Source organism: Pongo pygmaeus, chromosome 8 (assembly GCF_028885625.2).
Source record: "Pongo pygmaeus isolate AG05252 chromosome 8, NHGRI_mPonPyg2-v2.0_pri, whole genome shotgun sequence".
Classification (NCBI taxonomy): domain Eukaryota; kingdom Metazoa; phylum Chordata; class Mammalia; order Primates; family Hominidae; genus Pongo; species Pongo pygmaeus.
In genome coordinates, this window is record NC_072381.2 from 71,466,749 (window position 1) to 71,489,571 (window position 22,823).

At 41.1% G+C, this 22,823-nt stretch overlaps 1 protein-coding gene across 5 annotated transcripts in view; it reads right to left on the minus strand.

Moving 5' to 3' along the window:
• The window catches only part of SGPL1 (sphingosine-1-phosphate lyase 1), a 62,197-nt gene that overhangs the window by 8,480 nt on the left and 30,894 nt on the right, over positions 1–22,823 (minus strand). For 4 of the 5 annotated variants that reach the window (XM_054435821.2, XM_054435823.2, XM_063669913.1 and 1 more), the window contains 7 exons: positions 20,517–20,584; positions 16,900–17,047; positions 14,072–14,148; positions 12,260–12,388; positions 3,180–3,268; positions 1,705–1,810; positions 455–553 (listed from right to left, as the gene is read on the minus strand). In XM_054435821.2, the coding sequence (XP_054291796.1) occupies positions 455–553; positions 1,705–1,810; positions 3,180–3,268; positions 12,260–12,388; positions 14,072–14,148; positions 16,900–17,047; positions 20,517–20,584 (716 nt within the window). Of the gene's footprint in view, positions 1–454; positions 554–1,704; positions 1,811–3,179; positions 3,269–12,259; positions 12,389–14,071; positions 14,149–16,899; positions 17,048–20,516; positions 20,585–20,681; positions 20,707–22,823 lie in introns of all 5 variants that reach the window. The other variant, XM_063669912.1, reaches the window with a different exon arrangement.

Below are 22,823 nucleotides of genomic sequence, written 5' to 3' on the forward strand. Positions count from 1 at the left end.
CCTCAAACTCTCTGCAACATGAAGCAGGAAATGAGTAGAGCTCTGATTTAGGCTGCCTCTCGCACAAGGGAAAGGTCCTGCCTCAGTCACTGCAGGATGAGGCGTGAGGGAGAGGGAGGTGCTGAGGGGCAGCATGTGGAATATCACCCTTTTGGTGGGCACATTCCTACATGCAGATTATTTCCAGATCTCAATCTAAAAGGCAATCCTATTTCAGAATCTCCAGTTTAAAAGGCCTCAGCCTTGTACTATCCTCCCCCACAGCAGAGACTAGCAACTTTTAGAGGCTTGGAACAGAGCTGCAGGGCTTCCCCTAGGGCTGATGAGAGCTACTCATCACTACTGTGGTCAAAAACAAAAATAAAAATCGCTTCTATTTGCCAAGTACTGCCCCATTAGGCTTTGTTTTAAAATATCCATTTGCCTGCCTTAGCAGCCCATTTCTCTCATATACCTTGGCCACTTCAGGGACAGGATCTATTACACCATGAGGAAACTGTGGGGTAGAACAGACGAGCATGGCAGTGTTCCTGGAGATGGCTCTTCTCATTGCCTAGGGATTTAAAGTTTAAAGGAAAATGAGAATCTATGTCACAATTACTCTTCTCTTCTGCTGCCAAGAGCAATCTGGGCTGCTAGCTTAGAGTTCCAGTTCCACTAGTACCCCCTCCTTCACCACTCCAACTGGGAGAAGACTGCATCCCACCATGGTGACAGGACACAGGTGACTCCAGGTAAGTCCATTTGGAGAATAGTCTGAGAGCATAAAATAAGAATAGAATCACTGTGGGGGCAAAAACAATATTGAGCTAAGAGGCCAAAGAGCCAAATGTGAGCCCCAGCCCCACAACCTACCCGCAGTGAAACCCTGAGTACGCTACTTCAGTCTGTTCCTTATCTGTGAGCTACAATAATATAACAGCTTTATCAACCTCTCTGGAATGTCATAAAGCTCAAATGGGATTCTGACAGAACCCTGAAACTAGAAAACTCCTCTACACAAACGTGAGGCATAAAAATAATCACTATTATAATGACAATGGTATTAATTCAAGCCAATCTAAACCACAGTGAGAGTCTTTTTTTTTTTTTTTGAGACAGGGTCTTGCTCTGTCACCCAAGCTGGAGTACAGTGGTGTGAACACAGCTCACTGCAGCCTCAACCTCCTGGGGCTCAAGTGATCCTCCCACCCCAGCCTCCTGAGTAGCTAGGACTACAGGTGCATGCCACCATGTCTAGCTACTTTTTAAAATTTTGTGTAGCGATGGGGTCTCACTATGTTGCTCAGACTGGTCGCAAACTCCTGGGCTCAAGGGTTCAAGCAATCCTCCCTCCTCGGCTTCCCAAAGTGCTGGGACTACAGATGTGAGCCACCATGCCCGGGCCATGGTAAGAGTCTTAGGAGAAGTGAGTCCATGTTCATTTTAAAAATAGAGAAAAGAAAGGAAAAGTGATGGCGCTGACCGCAAAACCAGTGTCTCTCAAGTCCCAAGTTAGTGACTAGATCACCTACCTTTTAGAATTCATGAACCTATGAAAAGACTGAAGCTGCAGTCAATCACCACTATCAATGCAGTTTTTCATATTCTGGCTGCCACAATCAAAGGCAGTCAGACCCATCTGACTGGAAACGGCTAGTCAACAAGAGGACCCTTCTGCTGTCAGAGCCCAGCACAGACAGTGGGCCCTCCAGAGGGACTCACCCGCACATCCACCTCCATCATCTTCGTCAATGGGACCCGCACAATCTTCATCCCAAAGTAACTGGCTGCTTTGTTAAATGCAGCATGGGCACTTTGGGGAGCCACACTAAATGACAGGGAAGAGGAGAATAATGAAATTCAGGCCAAAATAATAGAAAACACCATTAGCAGCTAATTTAAATTACCGAGAGTAAATTCTGATTATTTTTCCCCAAATTAAAAATTTAAGTGTTTAGACTGCTTTACTGTTCTTTTTAAGCATACCCAAAAAGAGGCCAACTGATTTTCTGCAGAAACTTCCCTCCTATTTAGGAAATCATTCTGGCAACAGGAAGAAGACTCAGAAGTGATCCCACAGTGAGGGATCCAAAGCATAAAGCAAGGCTGGCAGGCGGAAAGCTGGGGGACAGAGACTTTGGATGAGAGCAACACAAGGCAGAGCTGGCTAACGGTTGCCTACCAAAGACAGGCACCTCAGTGAGAATGAGAAGAAGGCTTCCCGGCACAACACATCTTCAAGCAGAAATGTTCACACAGCGGCCAAGCATCAGCTCAGTGGCCCCTTCCAACTCTGAAAGACCACAAACCTGAAGAAACTAAAATCCCCATTTCTCCTAAACATTTGGAAATAGTATTTCAAATAGTGTTGAAAGAGAAAATGAGGTCACGGGTATTTGCTTTAGACTTTCCTCAACTACTCCATTCATACAATGAATCTGTTTCCTTTGAGGAGAAAAATCTCTACTACTGAGGAAGTACCAAGCACCAAAGATCGACATATGAAGAAAGAATGGCAGCCTGGTTTATTCTCTTATGCTACATATGAACCACAGATGAACCACAGCATGAGACCATATGCAATAAATCCCCTTTGTCAAGTGATACTTGCAGTAAAAATATTAAGATGTAGGATAAACATACTGTACAAGGGGACAGTCTAGGAAAAAATAATGTAACTAAACATCAAATTTATGTCCAAGGAAGGCAATGTGGATAAATCTCAAAAAGATATTTTTATTCTTCCTCCCAGAAAACAGCCCTCACACTAAAGTTTTCCCAGAGAGTACCCTGAGGCAGCCTATAATATTAAGTAACTTTCTAAGGTAAGCAGAACTAAAGTACCTAGAGAGCCTTCTTTAGGCTCCAAATAATTTGCAAATATCACAGGATTCAAAGATGTAGTCCTCAAACTCTCACTTTTGGAAAAAGGATCTTATTTTTGCTTGTAGTATATACTATGTATGATCTGGGGGTGGGGCGGGATGGGAATGATCTTTAAAAATAACTGGCTGATCCATTTAGAATTTTACTGAATGTAAAAGGATAAGGGCAGACGGGCTAGGACAGGCGGAAAGGGGACCAGAATTACCAGAGGAAGAGAAGCAGCAGGAAAATGGATTATCTGGTTTAGTTTCATAAAGCAGTACTCCAGACAGACAAATCCAAAAGGGGACAAAACAGCCACACATACATACATTTCTGGAGTTTTGATCCCCTTCTCAAAGGCCAGATCCCGATATGCTTTGCAGGCCATCAGTATGCTTTCTGTTCCCCCAGAAGTCACCTATAATAAAGAAGAGATGCCATCTGTTGGGGGAGTCAGGAATGCCCCGGCTCTTCATGCCCTGATCCTGACAATGTTTGATATAGAAACAGATAAGGTCTTGGATGCATGCTGCAAGGCAGACACTGCCATGTCTTCCAGAAGGAAAATTTGGCTTTATTGGCTAAGCCTAATTTTGGCTCAGGAGAAGAATGAAAGCTACTAAATAATGAGCAGAAACTCAGCACTGCCTAGGCAAATGCACATTCGGCCAGATCCCACCTATTCACAATCCATTTACATTTCTGTATTAATTTTTCAATTTTCAGATAAGATAGGGCATTTTATGCCATTCAAAAATATCATAATTTTAATTTAAATTTTCAATACCTATTAAAGAATGTGAAATTGTGATTACAATTCTAGTAAACTGTGCAATACACTAAAAAGAGACATTCAGACTTTCCAAAGTAAACTGCTGATTTTGACAGGTTTGAAAGACAGAGAAAAGCAGAAGTTTCTACTTGATGGAAGTTTGTTGCCTTATTTAAAATAAAACAAAAATCCTAATTTTTTTTAAATGAAGTAAAATGTTTTCCTAAAGTTTGGCCTAGCCCCTCTGATAAACACATTTCTTTACCAGAGTTCAAACAAAAAGACGTAGGGGTCTTTTTATTCATCTTATTTCCCTCACTGGACTATAAATTCATGAAGGTAGGGACCAGTCTGTTCATGACAACATTCCTAGCACCTGACATAGTTAGTGGCTGACACCTAACAAACCCTCAATCCATTTTTTTTTTTTTTTTTTTTTTGAGACAGAGTCTCACTCTGTTGCCCAGGCTGGAGTGCCGTGGCATGATCTCAGCTCACTGCAGCCTTTGCCTCCTGGGTTCAAGCAATTCTCCTGCCATAGTTACCCGAGTAGCTCGGATTACAGGCGCCCACCACTACGCTCACCTAATTTTTGCATTTTTAGTAGAGACGGGGTTTCACCACGTTGGCCAGGCTGGTCTCAATCTCCTGGCCTCAAGTCATCTGCCCACCTCAGCCTCCCAAAGAGCTGGGATTAGAGGCGTGAGCCACTGCACCTGGCCTTCACATTTCTTAATGCCTGACTTGACTCTCAGTAAACCTTGAACAACACAGGCATGTCATAGCCACCTGGCTATTTTTTTAAAAAATAATATATGAGAATGAATCGTTCCAAAACAAACAAAAAGCCGCAATACTAAACTAGTTGGACAACTTCTTAGACTTACCATCTCTGAAGATTCATACAATCTTTGAAAGGTTTTTTCAATTTACAGGTGAGAAAGCTGAGCCCTTGAGGAATTAAAGTGTTTCACTCAATGTCATACATTAGCATCTGTTGGTAAGAAGTAAAACTTTCTACACTTTCATATTTAGTGTAGCTTAATACAAGATGGAATCAGAGAAAGTGACCACTGAACTTTCCTAAAATAATATCCACACATAGGACAAAAATACCATTGGATACAAAATCCCTCTGGCCAGGAGTTATATGGAAGATGAACTGAGAAAAGTCATTTTTTGACTCTGGAAGTCTTTATGAAACATGTGACCATCACCACAAAATAATGCACCCAACTTGGGCATGGGACACTTGCAGGTCACTACATTTCTATGCTGCAGAAGGCAAAGTGCTTACAGCTGAGGTCAGCTCTGCAAATCAGCAGCATGTCCTGTGGCTTAGCATAAAACCTCAGAATGTCACAAGAGGAGTCAAGCCAGCTGTGAAGAAAGTCGGGGAGGGACAAGCAAAGTCCAAGTCACCAGTGCGTCAATCTCTTCATAAGGTCCAGTAATGACCTAAGCAATAATATTTCCAAATTCCTAGTCACCTGCTTCATGTGTCCTGTTTTTAGTCCAATAACTAGTCAAAATATCATTATTTGTTATGCAAACACCAGTGGACTTTTGACTGTAAAAGTAGGAATACCTAAATTCTACTTTTTTCTTTTTTGTTTTTTTTTGAGATGGGGTCTCAATCTTTCACCTAGACTGGAGTGCCATGGTGTGATCTCGGCTCACTGCAATCTCCACCTCCCAGGCCTAAGAGATCCTCCCACCTCATCCCCCAAAGTAGCTGGGACTACAGGCACACACCACCATGCCTGGCTAACTTTTGTTATTTTTTGTAGAGACAGGGTTTCACCTAGTTGCCCAGGCTGGTCTCGAATTCCTGGGCTCGAGCAATCCACTTGCCTCAGCCTCCCATGGTGCTGGGACTACAGGCATGAGTCACTGTGCCTGGGCCTAAGTTCTACTTTTAATATGTATTTTTGATTCTGTGTTTTAAAATGCTATTACTCTCCTACTTCTTTCTACCTCCTATACCCAAAGAAAAACAGGAATTTTAACTGTGAAGTAAGATAATGGAGGTCTCAGTAACCATTTGTTATGTTATTCAACTTCTTTCAACATGTATAAAAACTCACTTTAACATACGATATGTATTTCAGAAAACAAGAGATCATCATCTACTTGGAAAATTTTCTTTCAGATGCTGTTTGGATCTGATAACATTAGCACAAGCCAAGAAGAGTGTTTCACATGGTAACCTAATTTCTTTTAATATGTGAAGTTACCTCTATCATTGTAACTGAGACAAAGTTAATAGAAGGAAAGATAGTTTAAGGTTGAAGAACAAAGAATGAGAGCACTTACAACTCTTAGCTAGGAATAGCCTAAAGACTGCCCAGCCATTTGGTCTTATCTTCTGGCTTCCCACCTCTGAACAGTGAACTCCTTCTTCCCTAGAAGCAGCTCATCCAGAGAGAGAAATAAGAAGCTAAGGGAGGAGTGGGGGAGACAGAGTGGGAGAGGGAAAAAGACAATACCAGTGCTGATTAGTTATTTTATAAGTCTAAATATTAGAAGAGCCTGGGAATCAGACTCTATCCTTCTTCTGATCCCTCACACGTGCTGAAGAAGATCAAAATAATAGAGATATGGTTTAAAATTGCAGCAATGCAAAAAACCCCTAGGCCTGGACTTCTGGAGTAAGATGGGAAGAAAAAAAAAGGGTGAGTGCAGGGAGAGAAAAGAGTCAAAACCTACAATAACAACAACCAAACAAGGAAAGAGAGATAATCTAGGCAATAAACTTCAAATATTGGCAATCAAAAAAAAAAAAAACGAAACAGTGAAACAGCAGAGAGCAGAAGTAAGCAAAACACTAGTTTCTAATCAGCCCTTGAAACTGTACTGCAAAGTCAGCAAAATCCTGAGAATTTTCCTTTATACCCCCAAATCTGCAGAGGCAAGCTGAGGGGGTTTCCTTATCTTCTTCCTCTTCTTATGAGTGAGTGGTAAACATGGCTGCTAGGGAGAAATGAGCAAAATGGAAGAGAGAACATCAGGATTGGCTCTTTAGAGTGAAGACTTCAGTGAATTAAATAATCAGAGCTCAAAGGGTATTCTCTCTTCCAAATAAGAGAGTGAACTCTGATAGGTAACTTTGAAGAGAATCTCAGAATAGACCTGGTTATTCTAATACAGACAGAACAAAGCTTTGGCTGAGCTTTGTCCCCAGGCAAATGGTCTCAGACAGGAAGCACCCACAGTGCATAAGAACAAACAATGTCTGGAGAATGTCACCCCAGGATAAGAGAAAATGGCAAGGAAACTATGCAAACATACTAAAAGGCAGGGGAAAAGGTAGTATGTAGCATGCAAAATAAAAACCCAACACAGAAGGAAACAAGCTAAGGGATGAAGGAAACCCCTTATAACTTTCTCACTATAGGAAAATATCATAAGAACATGAATTTAACAAAACAAAGAGTTCAAAACCTAGACCACGAAACAACAGAATGAGCTACAGACCTAAAACAACAAAGCCATACAGAACTAACAAAGACATTAGGAACAGCAAGGAATAAAATAAACATTGCCAAGAATAAAAATGCTGACTTCAAGGAAAAGGTCTGAGATAAGTTTATTGAACCCAGATTAAAAAAAGACAGATTGAAAGATCAATGCCACTCCATTTGTGGAGAACTGTGTTCAATCTGGCCAGAGGCAACCAAAAGTCATACAGAGAATGGCTGTAATGGCTGGAAGTCTGTGAAATCATATGAACAGCGGAGTAACCCAGAAAAACGTGGGGCAGAGAAGATTCAGGGAGAAAGGGGCTTTCAAATAGACGAAGGTCTGTCACATGGAAAAAACAATTATGGAACTTCTATTTCTAGCAATATTATATACCTTGAGCAACCTTCCTAACTGAAATAACTAAAAAACTTGATAAAACATCAAAAAAAAAATTTAAACCTATCACTAAGCTAACATAAAGAAACTTGCTAAACCCCCAAACAAAGCAAAATCAAGAATCCTGCAAGGTAAGCTAGTGCCAAAACTAGCTTTCACCCTGAGGCGGCACCAGCCCCTTCAGACTTCAAACTCCTACACTGACAGATGAGCAAAGGATGGACCAGAAGATATATTAGAGACTGCCCAAGATAAGGAGTCCAACAGGAGATGGCTGGAAAACACCACACTCTTCAGTGTACAAGAAATAAATCCCACTACTGCAAAAGAGAAAAGAAAAACTGTTTTTCTCAACCCTGATGTTCAAGTAAAGAAAAATAGCAATCTTTCAAGAATGTGTAACAAGGAAGACTTTATGTGAGTTTGTGGTCAAAAGTCACACTACCTCTGTGGTACAAAATGACAAGCTAAGGATTTGACTTAATTTGGTTCCAGTGTGGTGGCAATCCCCAGCAACTCACAAAGGTATGACAAACCTTCTCTGGAAGAAGAGAACTTCCAGACTTAACTTCAATCTAGGCCTCAAAGAATCCCTAGGTTCCCAGAAAAATGAGTGGCTCATAAAAAAATAAATAAAATAAAATCACAAATATAAGGAAACAAGGAACCACGAGTGAAGCCAGCAGAATCAGGTAAGGTTCATGGATACCGGAATTATCAGACACAGAATACAAGATATTTATGTGTAATATATTTAAGTAAACAAAAGTTAAGCCAAGGAAAGGGACTATAAAAAACAACCAAGCAGATTAAAAAAAAAAAAAAAAAGACGGCCAAGCGTGGTGGCTTAACGCCTGTAATCCCAGCACTTTGAGAAGCCAAGGCAGGCAGATCACTTGAGCTTGGGAGTTCAAGACCAGCCTGGGCAACATGATGAAACCCCATCTCTACTAAAAATACAAAAATTAGCGAGGCATGGTGGTGCGTGCCTGTAGTCCCAGCTACTCGAGGGGGCTGAGGTGGGAGGGTCACTTGAGCCCAGAGAGGTCAAGGCTGCAGTGAGTTGAGATGGCACCACTACACTCTGGCCTGAGCAACAGAGTGAGGCCGTCTCAAAAAATAATAATAATAAAAGGAGAACTACAAAACAGAATTCTTAAGAATGAAATTAGAGTAAATAAAATTTAAAAGCCCAATGGGCTTCTACTGTGTCCGGAATTGGTGGGTTCTTGGTCTCACTGACTTCAAGAATGAAGCCGCGGACCCTCACAGTGAGTGTTACAGCTCTTAAGGTAGCGCGTCTGGAGTTTGTTCCTTTTGATGTTCGGATGTGTTCGGAGTTTCTTCCTTCTGGTGTGTTCGTGGTCTCACTGGCTCAGGAGTGAAGCTGCATACCTTCGCAGTGAGTATTACAGCTCTTAAGGCAGCGCGTCCGGAGTTGTTCGTTCCTCCCGGAGGGCTCGTGGTCTCACTGGCTTCAGGGGTGAAGCTGCAGACCTTCGCCCGTGAGTGTTACAGCTCATAAAAGCAGCGTAGACCCAAAGAGTGAGCAGTAACAAGATTTATTGCAAAGACCAAAAGAACAAAGCTTTCACAGTGGGGAAGAGGATCCGAGCTGGTTGCCACTGCTGGCTCCCGCACCCTGCTTTTATTCTCTTATCTGGCCCCACCCATGTCCTGCTGATTGGTAGACCGAGTGGTCGGTTTTGACAGGGCGCTGATTGGTGCATTTACAATCCCTGAGCTAGACACAAAGGTTCTCCACGTCCCCATCAGATTAGTTAGAGTATGGACACAAAGGTTCTCCAAGGCCCCACCAGAACAGCTAGATACAGAGTGTCGATTGGTGCACTCACAAACCCTGAGCTAGACACAGGGTGCTGATTGGTGTGTTTACAAACCTTGAGCTAGATACAGAGTGCCATTGGTGTATTTACAATCCCTGAGCTAGAAATAAAGGTTCTCCAAGGCACCACCAGAGCAGCTAGATACAGAGTGTCCACTAGTGCACTCACAAAACCTGAGCTAGACACAGGGTGCTGATTGGTGTGTTTACAAACCTTGAGCTAGATACAGAGTGCCGATTGGTGTATTTACAATCCCTGAGCTAGACATAAAGGTTCTCCAAGGCCCCACCAGACTCAGGAGCCCAGCTGGCTTCACCCAGTGGATCCCGCACCGGGGCTGCAGGTGGAGCTGCCTGCCAGTCCCCCGCAGTGCGCCTGCACGCCTCAGCCCTTGGGTGGTCGATGTCACTGGGCGCCGTGGAGCAGGGAGTGGTGCTTGTCGAAGAGGCTCGGGCCGCACAGGAGCCCACGGAAGGGGTGGAAGGCTCAGGCATGGCGGGCTGCAGGTCCCGAGCCCTGCCCCACGGGAAGGCAGCTAAGGCCCTGCGAGAAATTGAGCGCAGTGCCGGTGGGCCGGCACTGCTGGGGGACCTAGTACCACCTCCGCAGATGCTGGCCCGGCTGCTAAGCCCCTCATTGCCCAGGGCCGGCAGGGCCGGCCGGCTGCTCCGAGTGCGAGTGCGGGGCCCGCCAAGCCCACGCCAACCCAGAACTCCAGCTGTCCGGAAAGCGCCGCACCGCGCCGCGCAGCGCAGCCCCGGTTCCCGCTCGCGCTTCTCCCTCCACACCTCCCTGCAAGCTAAGGGAGCCGGCTCCGGCCTTGGCCAGCCCAGAAAGGGGCTCCTACAGTGCAGCGGTGGGCTGAAGGGCTCCTCAAGTGCCGCCAAAGTGGGAGCCCAGGCAGAGGAGGCGCCAAGAGCGAGCTAGGGCTGTGAGGACTGCCAGCACGCTGTCACCTCTCACTACTTATCACCAGGCTCCAGCAATTTTCAATTTACAGCCAATCTTTCATCTACCCCCAACTGCCCCAGCCATCGTTGCTATTGAGAATATCAGTTGTCCTAACAGTTATGCCTTTGTAGGTAATCTGTTTTCTCTGGCTGCTCTCAAACACCAATTAGATGTGTGTTAGCCTTCTCTTCCTATCCTTTGCATCTCTTAGCCTCTCTTTCATACTTTCTATTTCTTTGTCTCTCTGGACTGCATTCTGGTTAACTTTTTTTTTTAAATCTGTCTTGTTCCATAAATGTGATTTTGGAACTATGTAATTATTTTACCTAGTTTTAAATGAACCAGGGCTCCTTGGACAAATGAATGGCTGATTGTAGGCCTGGAGCAGGAAATGGACAAAGTGAACCTGAACCTGGAATATTTCGTCAAAAAAAAAAAAAAAGGAAAGAGAGAAAAAAGGCTTTCAAAGATTACTTGGGTTGTGTAAATGGACCTAGGAGCCAATATGATGTTTCCACTGGCCAAAGATGGATGAGGTAATTTGTACATCAATCTGAATAACAGCTACAATGGATTGAGGCACACACAGCATTCCACAATTTATTCATCTATGTCCTGTGGATAGGCATTTGAATTACTTCCAGTTTTTAGCTATCATGAATAACATTGCTATGAATATTAATGTCCATATATCCTGATATATATGTGTACTAATTTTTCTAGAATATGTCCTAGTAGCAGAATTTCTGGGTCATAAGATATATGTATCTTCAAATTTACCAGATAAGGCCAAACTGTTCTGTGGCTATTTAGTCTGTGGCCTCTTACAAGTTCTTCAAGAGTCTAATGGCATAGGAGAATATACTGTAAGTACATTATCATTTTCCCTCTGAAAGTCACCCTGTTCACCTCAGTACTCTAAGGGAAACTGCTGCTGTATTATGGGTGGTTCTGTTTTTAACAGTTTCAGTATTTTGTTTTGAAAATGAATGCCAGGCATATCACCTTTATTACTACTAATATTTGAACATGATGATTTTCATGGTACCAACATATTAGAAAAACAAAACAAAAACAATGCTTCCTGGAAAAAAAAAAAAAAGAAACTAAACTATTAGGTATTCTTCTCTTCGAATGGGCCCTTCAATAATTAAATCTGTAGTCTTTATAATGACTGCAAATATGATGAGTATCTGATAGGATTAGCACCTCTAGGACACCATTACAGCATATTGAGTTAAACCTATCTATCCTACATAACCTGAGATTTCGTTTTTTCTAAAGACAACAGATCTAAACAGAAGTTTATCATAGTTTAGGAAAACTAACAACCATCTACTTGAAAGAACAGGTAAAACAAAGAATACTCATGTGTTTCTTTAAATATAATGATGTCCTCCCCCTTTCTTTATGCCTAATAGCAACTAAATGAGGTTCAGTTTACAGCAAAATAATAAACTTTGGCTCAGGTAAAACCAGAAGTACACTAAAAACACTGCTGGATGGTACAACAAAAGTATACACAGATAAATAGGGGAATGGTAGCTGTGCAGGTGGGGGATGAGTGAAGAAGGGGGTAGGGAGGGAAAGAGTGTAGAGAGCAGATATGGCAACATATTTACATTTAGTGAATCTAAGGTGTTCTTTAAGCTATCCTAGCAACTCAATGTAGGTTCAAAGTTTTTCAAAATAAAAAGGTGAAAAGAAAAATATCTAGAAGAATATATACCAAAATGTTGACATTCTCTAGGTTACAAAATTACAAGTAACATTTAAAACTGCAGTTAATTAGGATCTTTCTACAATGTCAAATATTCCTTGTGTAGTAAAATGATCTTTCTATAATGATCAAATATTTCTTGTGTAGTAAAACATTTTTAATATTTTTTATTTTTTAAAATATAATTAATATTTATTAAAAACTCTTCTATTTTAACCTAAAAAGTAAGGCTATTGGATGCCTCTTGCATATACTTACACATCCACACGAATCTGGTCCCCCATTGAACAGGGAACAAGCTATCCTCACAATTTCTGCCTCTATCTTGCGTAGTCCTGGGAAGATATCTGGATGCAGGGGGTTACTCCATGCAAAATCTCCATAAGCCTGCAAAAAAATGCAAGCATATGTGAAATCAAAACTATTACACTATATAGGACAAAGAATCATACACTAAACAACAGTTTCTAAGTATTAGGCACAACAATATAAACTGGAAAAAAAGGTAAGATATATTCCTCAACCAAAAGAAGATCAAAACATAGCGGAGGAGACAGATATGTAAATAAATAATTTTACAATGTTATGAGGAAAGAAGTATAAATATGGTTAAAAGCGCAGACTATAACACCAAACCGACCCAGGAGGAAGTCTAAGCTTTGCCTATTACTTTCAGCTGTGTAGGCCACATAATCTAAGGTTGTTTCTTCATACGCAGAAGTTGTTATGGTAGCTATCTTCTAGCGTTCTAGCAATAATTAAATAACATAATGCATGTGAAGCACTTAGTAGAATGTCTGGCACAAAGCAGCTGTTGTTATCGACTGCAATATCAGGTTTGTGTACAGAGTGCTAAGGGACCCTGAAGAGGGAACAACTAACATCCTGAGTGATCTAGAGGTGTCTGCTGAGTGGAACTTTGAGAGATGAGTAGGAATCATCATTTGGAACAAGAGGAATGATGGAAGGGAAGGAAAACAACATAAGAGCATGACACATTTAGTAAAGAGAAAAGGCAGGATTAGTGTTTATGTGGGAAATAAAGAGAAGTAGTTAAGAAAAAGTAAGTGGGAGCTGGCTCATGAAGAAACTTGTATTCTCTGCTACATAAGAACCTGAGTTTCATCCTGTAGATAATGGGAAGCTACTGAAAGATTTTAAGCACAGAAGATCAGAGCATTACACCAACTTATGCAAAACCTGCCATATTTATTTAGTAAGGGACAGTTTCATATTTATAATAATCGAACTCAAAGACCTCAGAGATCATCAGTACAACCCCAATTTTATATGATGAACTGGAGTTTCAAAAACAAATATGAGGGCCGAGTGCAGTGGTTCACACCTGTAATCTCAACACTTTCAGAGGCCGAGGCAGGAGGATCGCTTGAGGCTGGGAGTTGAAGACCAGCCTGGGCAACAGAGTGAGGCCCCATCTCTACCAAAAAAATACAAAAATTAGCTGGGTGTAATGGTGCACGCCTGTAGTCCCAACTACTCAGGAGGCTGAGGTGGGAGGATCACTTGAGCCAAAGAGGTCAAGGCTGAAGTGAGCCATGATTACACCACTCCACTCCAGCCTGTGTGACAGAGTGAGACTTTGTCTCTAAAAATAATAAAATAAAATAAAAATAAATTTCATTAGAAATGGAAGAAGCTAAGACTGAGAATTATTTGAAGTATACATGAGACCACTGCTCATCCTGGGTCACATGATTTGAGAAAATTATGAAAGAGTTTCCCTATCTTATCTCTTCTTATCAAACAAAATCTGTCTCACCACAAAAATGTCATCTGACAGGACTACCTTCCCTAGTAATTTGCCTTCTAGACAGGACATCTGCAAAGACTGAAAACATAAATAACATTTTACTATTTTACAGACTGAAGATGTCTTTGATAATATTATACATATTCACCTATGTTTGGGTGAAGAGAAACTTTTATGGTTTTATTGTACCAATAAGCTTTCCTTAAGTAATTTTTCTACTTACAAAAGTAAGGAGAAAAAAGGAGGTCATGTAAACTGGCACAGACCTCACAGGCTTCCCTCAAGAACTGGACGCTCACCTTCACAAGGAGCTCAGTGAGCTTCTCCTCCCCACTGTACACTGTTCCAGAGGCTCTCCCCTCTTGCCAGAAGGCGTCTGCAGAGAAAGGTAAGGTCACTGGGTCAATAAGCAAGAATCTCTGGGAAGACAGGTTCTAATAAAGAAGAAACAGGAAGAAACCCCTCTAGATACAAAAGAAAAAAATGTTGAGTGGAAACCTAACAGCATTCTTATAGCAAATCAAGAAAAAAGTTCAATAGAGTTAGCACAATAAAATAAAGATGAAAAATCATTATTATCAGCAATGTGAAAAAGATATTAATAGCATTTAGCTACAATAAAGGCAGTCTGATAATAATGTTGTCCTCATCCTCAACTGCCTTCTAACAGCGGGAACATTTGCCTTTGTCTATACTTATTTTTTGTTCTCTATATGGCTTTGGAGTGGCCTTTTTCTGCAATAGCTTCCTTCTTCTCTCCTTTCCTATCCAGTCCTAGGAATTTTGAGAACTATTATGGGCAGAGTTGGCAGAAGAAAGCAAGATGAAAAGTGTGAAATTTCAGCACACTATCATCAGAGATGAAACCAGCAAACAAACCACAATGAGGTATAAACCATGAGCACCCCGGTCTCAGACGCCGGCTCCCTTAAGCCAAGCCTGGAAACCCACATAGAACTAGTTATCTGCTTCCAGCAGCACACGCTGTAGCATATTCAAGATCAGGAACACAGTCAACATTGGGATAAACCTCCTTTATCCCAGTGTGGAAAGAAAAGTAAAGTTCCTGAGTAGAATATAAGATCTGACTTTCCACTTTCCTCTCTCCCCGAGACATTCTTCATTTTACCCACAAATTTGTTGATGTAGGTGTCTCAGGTCCTTGTGCTACAATGCAGCTGTGCCCTACTGAAAGTGGGTAGTGAGAAAGCTATTACAGAAGCACACCAACTAAAAACTGCATGGAGCCATGGGCTCTCCAAAGCAAAGATCTTCAGCTCTTGAGAACAGAAAACTAAGTGGTAAATATACAGACAAACTCATTCTTACAGCAATCTGCCAAGCTCTGGCTTGCTGCCCATTTGACTTTCACTCTTTCCTTAGAGGACACTGCTCTGTACTATACACAGCTTCAGACCAGTGGTCACCAGCCTTTCAAAAATAAGATAACTGGTTTCATTTCCTGTTCTTTTACTGATGCTAGAGAATACAGCAATGGACAGTGACTTAAAGAGAAGGCAATATGATGGCGGCAACCAGCTCTCATAATCATGGAAATCTTTAATACCAGGTTTTAGAGTGCTAACCCCTGCTTTATTCATCTACATCCTAGACTATATCAAATTTTGTACTATTCAATGTCAAGACCTCAACACATGTCACTTAGAAATTATAAGGGTATTTTTCAAGGCTGAGCACAGTGGCTCACACCTATAATCCTAGCACTTTGGGAGGCCAAGGTGGGCAAATCACCTGAGTTCAGGAGTTCGAGACCAGCCTGGGCAACATGGTGAAACCTTATCTCTACTAAAAACACAAAAAATTAGCTGGGTATGGTGCCGCACACCTGTAATCCCAGCTACTTGGGAGGCTGAGGCACGAGAATTGCTTAAGCCTGGGAGGTGGAGGTTGCAGTGAGCTGAGATCACACCACTGCATTCCAGCCTGGGCAACACAGTGAGACTCTGTCTCAAAAAATAAAAAATAAGGGTATTTGTCAAAATGCAACATGGCTCCTGGACTGGCTCCTAGAATAGAAAAAAGAACATTAGTTTAAAACAAAACATAGCAAAACAAAAAAAAACCCTGATGAACTAGAAATAGAATTTGTAGTATAGTTAATAGCACTGTACCAATGTTAATTTTTTAGTTTTGATAAACGTACCATGGTTATAGAGGATATTAACATCAGGAGAAGCTGGGTATAGGGAAATCTCTATCATCTTTGCTACTTTTCTGTAAATATATCAAACTAAAGAGCTTATTTTTAAAAAGTACTTGTAATATGATCTTAATCAGTAACAAACATAAATCTGTTTGAGTTAATAATAGCAATAATGGTTAACATTTACTGAATCCTTACTATATGCCAGGCACTATAAAACATTTATACATGTATGATCTCATTTAATCCCCATAATCATCTTTTCAGGTAAGTACTGTACTACTATTACTATCCCCATTGTAGAGATACAGGAACTGTGACATACAGAAGTTAAGTAACTCGCCAAAGGCATACTTTAAGTGGCAAACCAAGATATGAATCCAGGCTGGTTCCAGGGTTACGCTCTTAAGCACCAAGCTATTTGGTCTATTTATCCTTCCCAGATGTACTCATGCATATATGTGTATACATACAGACAAACACTATTAGCATTCTCAGATAGATAAACATATATAGATAGATGTAAACTATATAGACAGCTCTACCTATAGCTGCATGCATAAAGATAGATACCATCTGTTTATCTTTGATGGTGGAATTATAGTGACTTATTTTCTTTTGTGCCTTTATGCAGATTTCACATTTTTACATGAATCTGTATTTCATTTGTATTACATATCTTATATTCTCTCTTCTTAAACACAAATATATTTGTTTTATTCATGCTTACAAAAGGAAATAAAGCCAAGTTCCACTGTCTCTGAGATTTGCTTGCTTTATGGATGAAGGATGAATCTAAACATAATTTTAAAAATAGGAAATTCAACCTGTGAAACAGAGAGTAGGCCCTCCTAAACATGTATTAACCAATGATGAGTTACTCTTAACCTATGTGAACATTAAACAATGACAAAACCCGTCTCTTTAAGGAAGTAGAGAGCATGTATATGCCAAGCATCATACCCATAGAGCTGTACTCCTTAAGTTTCTCCAAAACAGCAGATGAGCTCAGACCCTGGGAGGGTAAAGCTTTCACATACTCTTTGTCCACTTTCAGGAATGACATGTTCTTGCTAATATCATCCTTGGTCTTGTTCAACTTGTCTTGAATCTCCAAAGGTAAGAAAGACAAAGTTATCCAGATGCAAGAGTACAGTAGAGACAGCAGAATTATTATGACAGTCAAGCAACTGCTCAATGCTAGGCACTGCACAAGTAACTAGACTAACATTTTTCCTAAAGATATATGGTGATATTCTGACTGATCAGCTACTTTCTGGCATGTACAACAGCCTCTTAAAAATTTGAAAAGCGAAGCTTCTCTCTAAAGGTCAAGATGCACTCAGCCGGTTGCGGTGGCTTACACCTATTATCACAGTTCTTCAGGAAGCCGAGGTGGGCGGATCATTAGAGGTCAGGAGTTCGAGACCAGCCTGGCCAATATGGTGAAACCCCGTCTCTACCAAAAATACAAAAATTAGCCAAGCATGGTAGCAGGCATCTGTAATCCCAGCTACTTGGGAGGCTGAGGCATGAGAATCACTTGAACCCAGGAGGTGGAGGTTGCAGTGAGCCAAGATCGCACCACTGTACTCCATCCAGCCTGGGCAACAGAGCAAGCTGTCTCAAAAAAAAAAAAAAAAAATTGCACCCAATTTCCCCATAACCCTTTTCTCTGACACGTTGACATCACTGCTGCTTCACTTGGTTGGCATTGCTAAAGTCAGCACTTCCTTGAGGGCAATATTTGGACTTTGATCCTGCCTTGGCAGCAGCTACAGTGTGTGTGTAAAAGAATCAAAGGTAGAACTAGGAACAGTAGCCAGAAAACTGTCCATGCTGCAGTAAAAGTGATTCTGGTCCTTGTGCAAGTGATGAGCTCCTTCAACAGACATGCACGCAGCACAAGGCATTCTAAGAACTGCCTGGAAGACTCTAATGTATCTCCTTAAGCTGCTGTCGACAGCTTGCACTGTCTGACCCCAAAATGTTAAAAGGAACTAAGGTCCTTTCTGCTAGGCAGTTTATCAACTATGGTTCTCTTCTTTTCCATCCTCAAAGCCACAGCTTCTGAGCTGTTTTCTTTTATTCACTTACGTATTCACATTCATATTCACTGCTTATTCACAAATATGCAGGCCAAGGATACACAGTGAACAAAACAAACTTAGGCAATGGAGCACACAGGAAAAAAAAACCTCCTGTCCTCATGAAGTTTATTTTCAGCAGGAGAGACAGAAAATAATAAGACAGGTAACAAAAAGTGCTGAGGGAAAAAAAATAGCAGAGTAAGGAGGCAGAAGGGCAGGGGCTGCTACTTATAGCAAAAGACTCTTGGGTAGTAGGTTTGGGGAGAGAAGCTACATGTCACGATTTGTTCATGTCACAGTGCTATTGTTTCAGCAATATATTTGTTAAAGAACGCCAGAACTCACTCCACACTAAGATTTTCTCATCTCTAGCCAAGGATAATTAGAATACAAGAAGATCTTCTTAGATATGGCCCTCAATGAAACCACAGGGAAAGCCACTCCTTTCGAGCACATCTGCAATAGTCTAAGAGGCCCACACTGGCAGGGAGCAGAGGCTACACTCCTGGGTAATGCCTGGGCATGCTATGGACGTGAAGACATTTTTTAAGTTGTAAATTAAAAAATTAATTCACATAAATGGTGACTCATGCAACAGAACAGGCTATGAAAGCTGAGCTTCCATGCATAGAGTATGCTATTGCCATAAAACAGACAAAAAGTGACAGAGAGGTATATTAGAAAGCACAAGTACTTCCTTACCCCCAATTCTTGCCTCAAAGCCTGTATTAAGTTACCCAATTTTAATTTCCTCAAAGCATTTATTTCAAAATAAAATTCCACATATTTGTTTACTTCTTTATTTTCTGTCTTTCCTATTAAATGTAAGTTCCATGAGAGGAAGGATTTGGTCTTGTTCACCACCATATCCCCAGCACCCAGAAACGTACTTGACAGTGAGCAGGTGGCTCAATAAGCATGTGTTAAGTGAATAAATGACAGAGGTATACACACATGCACACACGCATACACGCACGCGCACAGACACACACACACATATGTAACTTTTTGTATCTAAGCCTCAGAATCTGCTTCTGAAAAATGGAGAGTGATTAGATAGTCCTTGGCAAGCTAAGGATCTTCCAATTCTGTTACTTTATAAGTTTAAGAGTGGGTTCTGGAACCCTAGCATTTATTTGTCTCAAAGTCTGAAAACTGAATGAGAAGAAAAAAAAAAAATTCAGGAGATAAGGGGAAATCCTAATCTCCTTTGTGCTACAGTCCATCTTCTACAATACCTTCCCTGTCCCCACCCCTTATACTCCGTAAGAACTGGATTTACTTTTAGGGATTAATATAATTTGGAGAGCAAACAGAAGCCTATATGCTCACATTTCCCTTCACCACCTGTTACTGCTCCCACTCTCCTACAGGAAATGAACCTGAAGATACCTATCTCTGGGAGAGTTAGCCAGCGGTCTGAATGGATTTCAGCCAAAGGTTAAAGATAACTGGCCAACTTTAGGTCAGGGGTTGGCAAACTAACCCTGGTATAGCCAGGAAAGGGAACTGAAAGCCAAAAGTAGAAGAAAACTTGAAGGCAGGTAAAGTTGGGAAAGACCAAAGAGGGGTCAGGAGAGGGCACTGGAGGAGATGAAGATTCCAAGGACTCATATGCATTCCTTAGAGCTTCCCAAGTGGCCTGCCCTGTTTATCTTCATCTGGGATAACCTGTGGGAGGTGCACAGAGGTGACTACCTTATCCTCAACATGGATGAGGGCCAAGAGGACATAACAAAGGGGACATACTACAATACAGATAATTGCAAAGAGCAAGAGACAGCGCTGTGCAACTCGGGATCAGCAAACTACAGCCAGGAACCAACTAAGGCCTACCTGAATTCGTAAAGAAAGTTTCACTGGAATACAGCCAGGCTCATTCCTGAACCTCTTGCTGCTGTCCCTCTGCAAGGGCAGAGGTGAGGAGTTGCAACAGACATGATATGGCCTACAGAGCCCAAAATGTTTCATATCTAGCCCTTTACAGAAAACATTTGCCGACCCCTGACCTAAACCATGTAAGCACCCAACTCCTAGATAAATACCTAAAGTCAGCCAGCTGCATGTTGTTCCAAAGCACCTAACAATACAGTCAGGTTTTCTCATTTCAAATTCTTACTTCCTTAACAGGCTTCTCATCTCTCCTTTGGCCAGTTACGTTGGAGAAAGGGTTAAGTCAGGGTTCTCAACCTTGGCCATTTTGACATTTCCAGCCAGATAATTCTGTGTTTGGCGGGTGGGGGGGGCTGTTCTGTACACTGTAGGATGCTTAGTGTTTAGCAGCATTTCTGGCCACGATCCGTTACATGCCAAGAGCACCCCCCCATCCAAGCTGTGACCACCAACAATGTCTCCAAATGCTGCCAAGTGTCCCCTGGAGGTAAGGGACAAAATCACCCCTCCACTTTGAGAATATTAGGTTTAGTAAATAGAAAGAAAGAGGTATGATTATCAAGAGGGGAAAAAATGACATATACAGATTCTACTTACCTTACGACCAATAATGGGCATCTTCCTGGTGAGCTTAAAACATTTCTTTTTAAACCTTGACCATAAACCTAAAAGAAACAAATGGTTCTCTTATTCAAATAAATTTCCATGGATATGACCTGGCATATAGCAACCATTCAATGTGTCTTCCACAACCTCACTTGCCTTCCAATTGCAAAGAGTTTCTTTCCTTTAAAAAATAAAAAAAAAAAACTTTTAAATTTAAGTTTGTGAGTAAGTACTATATTTACATGGTTCAAAATTTTAAAAATACAAACACATAACACACCCAGTAAAGCAGTGAAGCTTCCCTCTCTCAAACCTATCCCCCCGACCCTCAAGCTACCCCCCAGAGTTTCCTTATGCATACACGTGCAACAGTAAAGCTATATTCTTATTTGTCTCCCTTTTTTTGCACAAAAAGTAGCACACTCTAGCACTGTAGCAGACCTTGTTTTTCCACTTAGGAGTATTATCTTAAAGATCAGTGCATCCTCATTCATTTTTATAGCTGCAGAGTTTTCCATTTTATGGATGTGCCAAAATTTATTTAACCTGCCCCTTAATGATGGATATATAGGTTGCTTCTAATATTTGCTATTACAAATCATTCTGAAATAACCTTGTAACACACACCATACTGCACACCTACAGGATAAACTACAAGTACACCTACAGGATAAACTCCCAGAAGCAAAACTACTAGGTCAAATGATATATGTGTTCCAGAATTCTTGACCTTCCTAAGGTTTCTAGATGTTCAACATTTCTCTTCCTTCTCCCAAGACTAATGGCCAGCCTGTTTTTAGTTTTGTTTTTCTTGGATCTATGTCCAGCCTCTCATCCAACACAGATTCTAACATTTTCTGGACCTACAAATGCCCTCAAAATTGTGGATGCTGGCCAGGCACAGCGGCTCACACCTCTAATCCCAGCACTGTGGGAGGCCAAGGTGGGAGGACTGCTTGACCACAGGAGGGTGAGACCAGCCTGGGCAACACAGTGAGACCCTGTTTCAACAAAAAGAAAAAAAAGTTTGAAAAATCGCAGATGCCAGAGTTCACTCTGTCAGGCAGTACATAGAACAAATAGGGAATACTAATCCTGTCGATCATAATAATCATAAATACATGTTATCTAAATAGACTAACAGACCTTCTGATGCATTCACAATCAATATATCTCAACTGACTCTGACAACAGCATTCTGAGGCTGGCACAGAAGGCATTATATACCATCCACAAGTGACATAAAAGGCAATGCAAGATCAAAGCATCAAAACTTGCTCAAGGCCACAGATAAAATCAGTGATAGAGCAAAGATTTAACTAAAGTCTTTGTATTTTCAGTCCAGGATTCCCAGGATTCTATACTGCTTCAAATGCACCATAGGAATTTTCTGTTTGAGTCTGTAAGAATCTAAGCCTGGCTTTTATCCAAGGTGTGAACTGAATATGAACTTCTACTGCATTCCTAGGAGATCTGGGAATTCCCACTTTCCTGGCCAGAAAGAGCTCCCTCTTCACTCAACAACCACAGGATGTGTCTGCACCCCCTTTATGTATCTATCACATCATGCCTTGCATCTCTGCTAGCTGTTTTTGCTTCAGCTGCATCCCTCTCTAACTCTCCCTAGAGTCCACATTCTGTAAACGCCTGGGATAAAACCAGGTAACTAAGACACAGACTGAATAAGAAGACAAAGAGACTGAAACCACTTGTTTGTGGTTACTTTTTGTTTAAATTTTGGAGTATTTCCTTCTAGCCCTATGTTCTACACACTGTAATACATAACTGAGATTCTGTATAATGTAAAATAACTGTGTATCCTCCTCACTGATAGCACTTTCTACATTATTAACAAGTCTTTCTAAACATATTTTTTAATGTTATAATAGTTCATCAAATGACTATAATCTAATATTGGATATTTTAGCTTTTTGTTATTCAACTATTTCTAACTGTTAAAGCTGTACAGATTCAGAAATGCTTCCTTATTTGACGAAGTAATTAATGAGGTAAAAAGAAGTCTAAAAATCAGCAAACTGGACCAGCTGTCCAGAAGTTTAGTAATGTGACTAGGTGGAGGATAAAATAATAAACTAATTTTGTGGAAGTTGTGAGAAAAAATGGTACAGGGTAAAAAGAACAGAATACAGCAACAGAGATGAAGAAACTAAAAATAAAAAGATCCCATGGCCCTGACCTAAAAAGATTATCTCAAAAGTCCCCAGAGGTACAGAATGAAAAGTATTTAGAATTTTTTAGTGGGATTGAGAGTAAGGAGAAGAAGGAAGACTGAGAGAT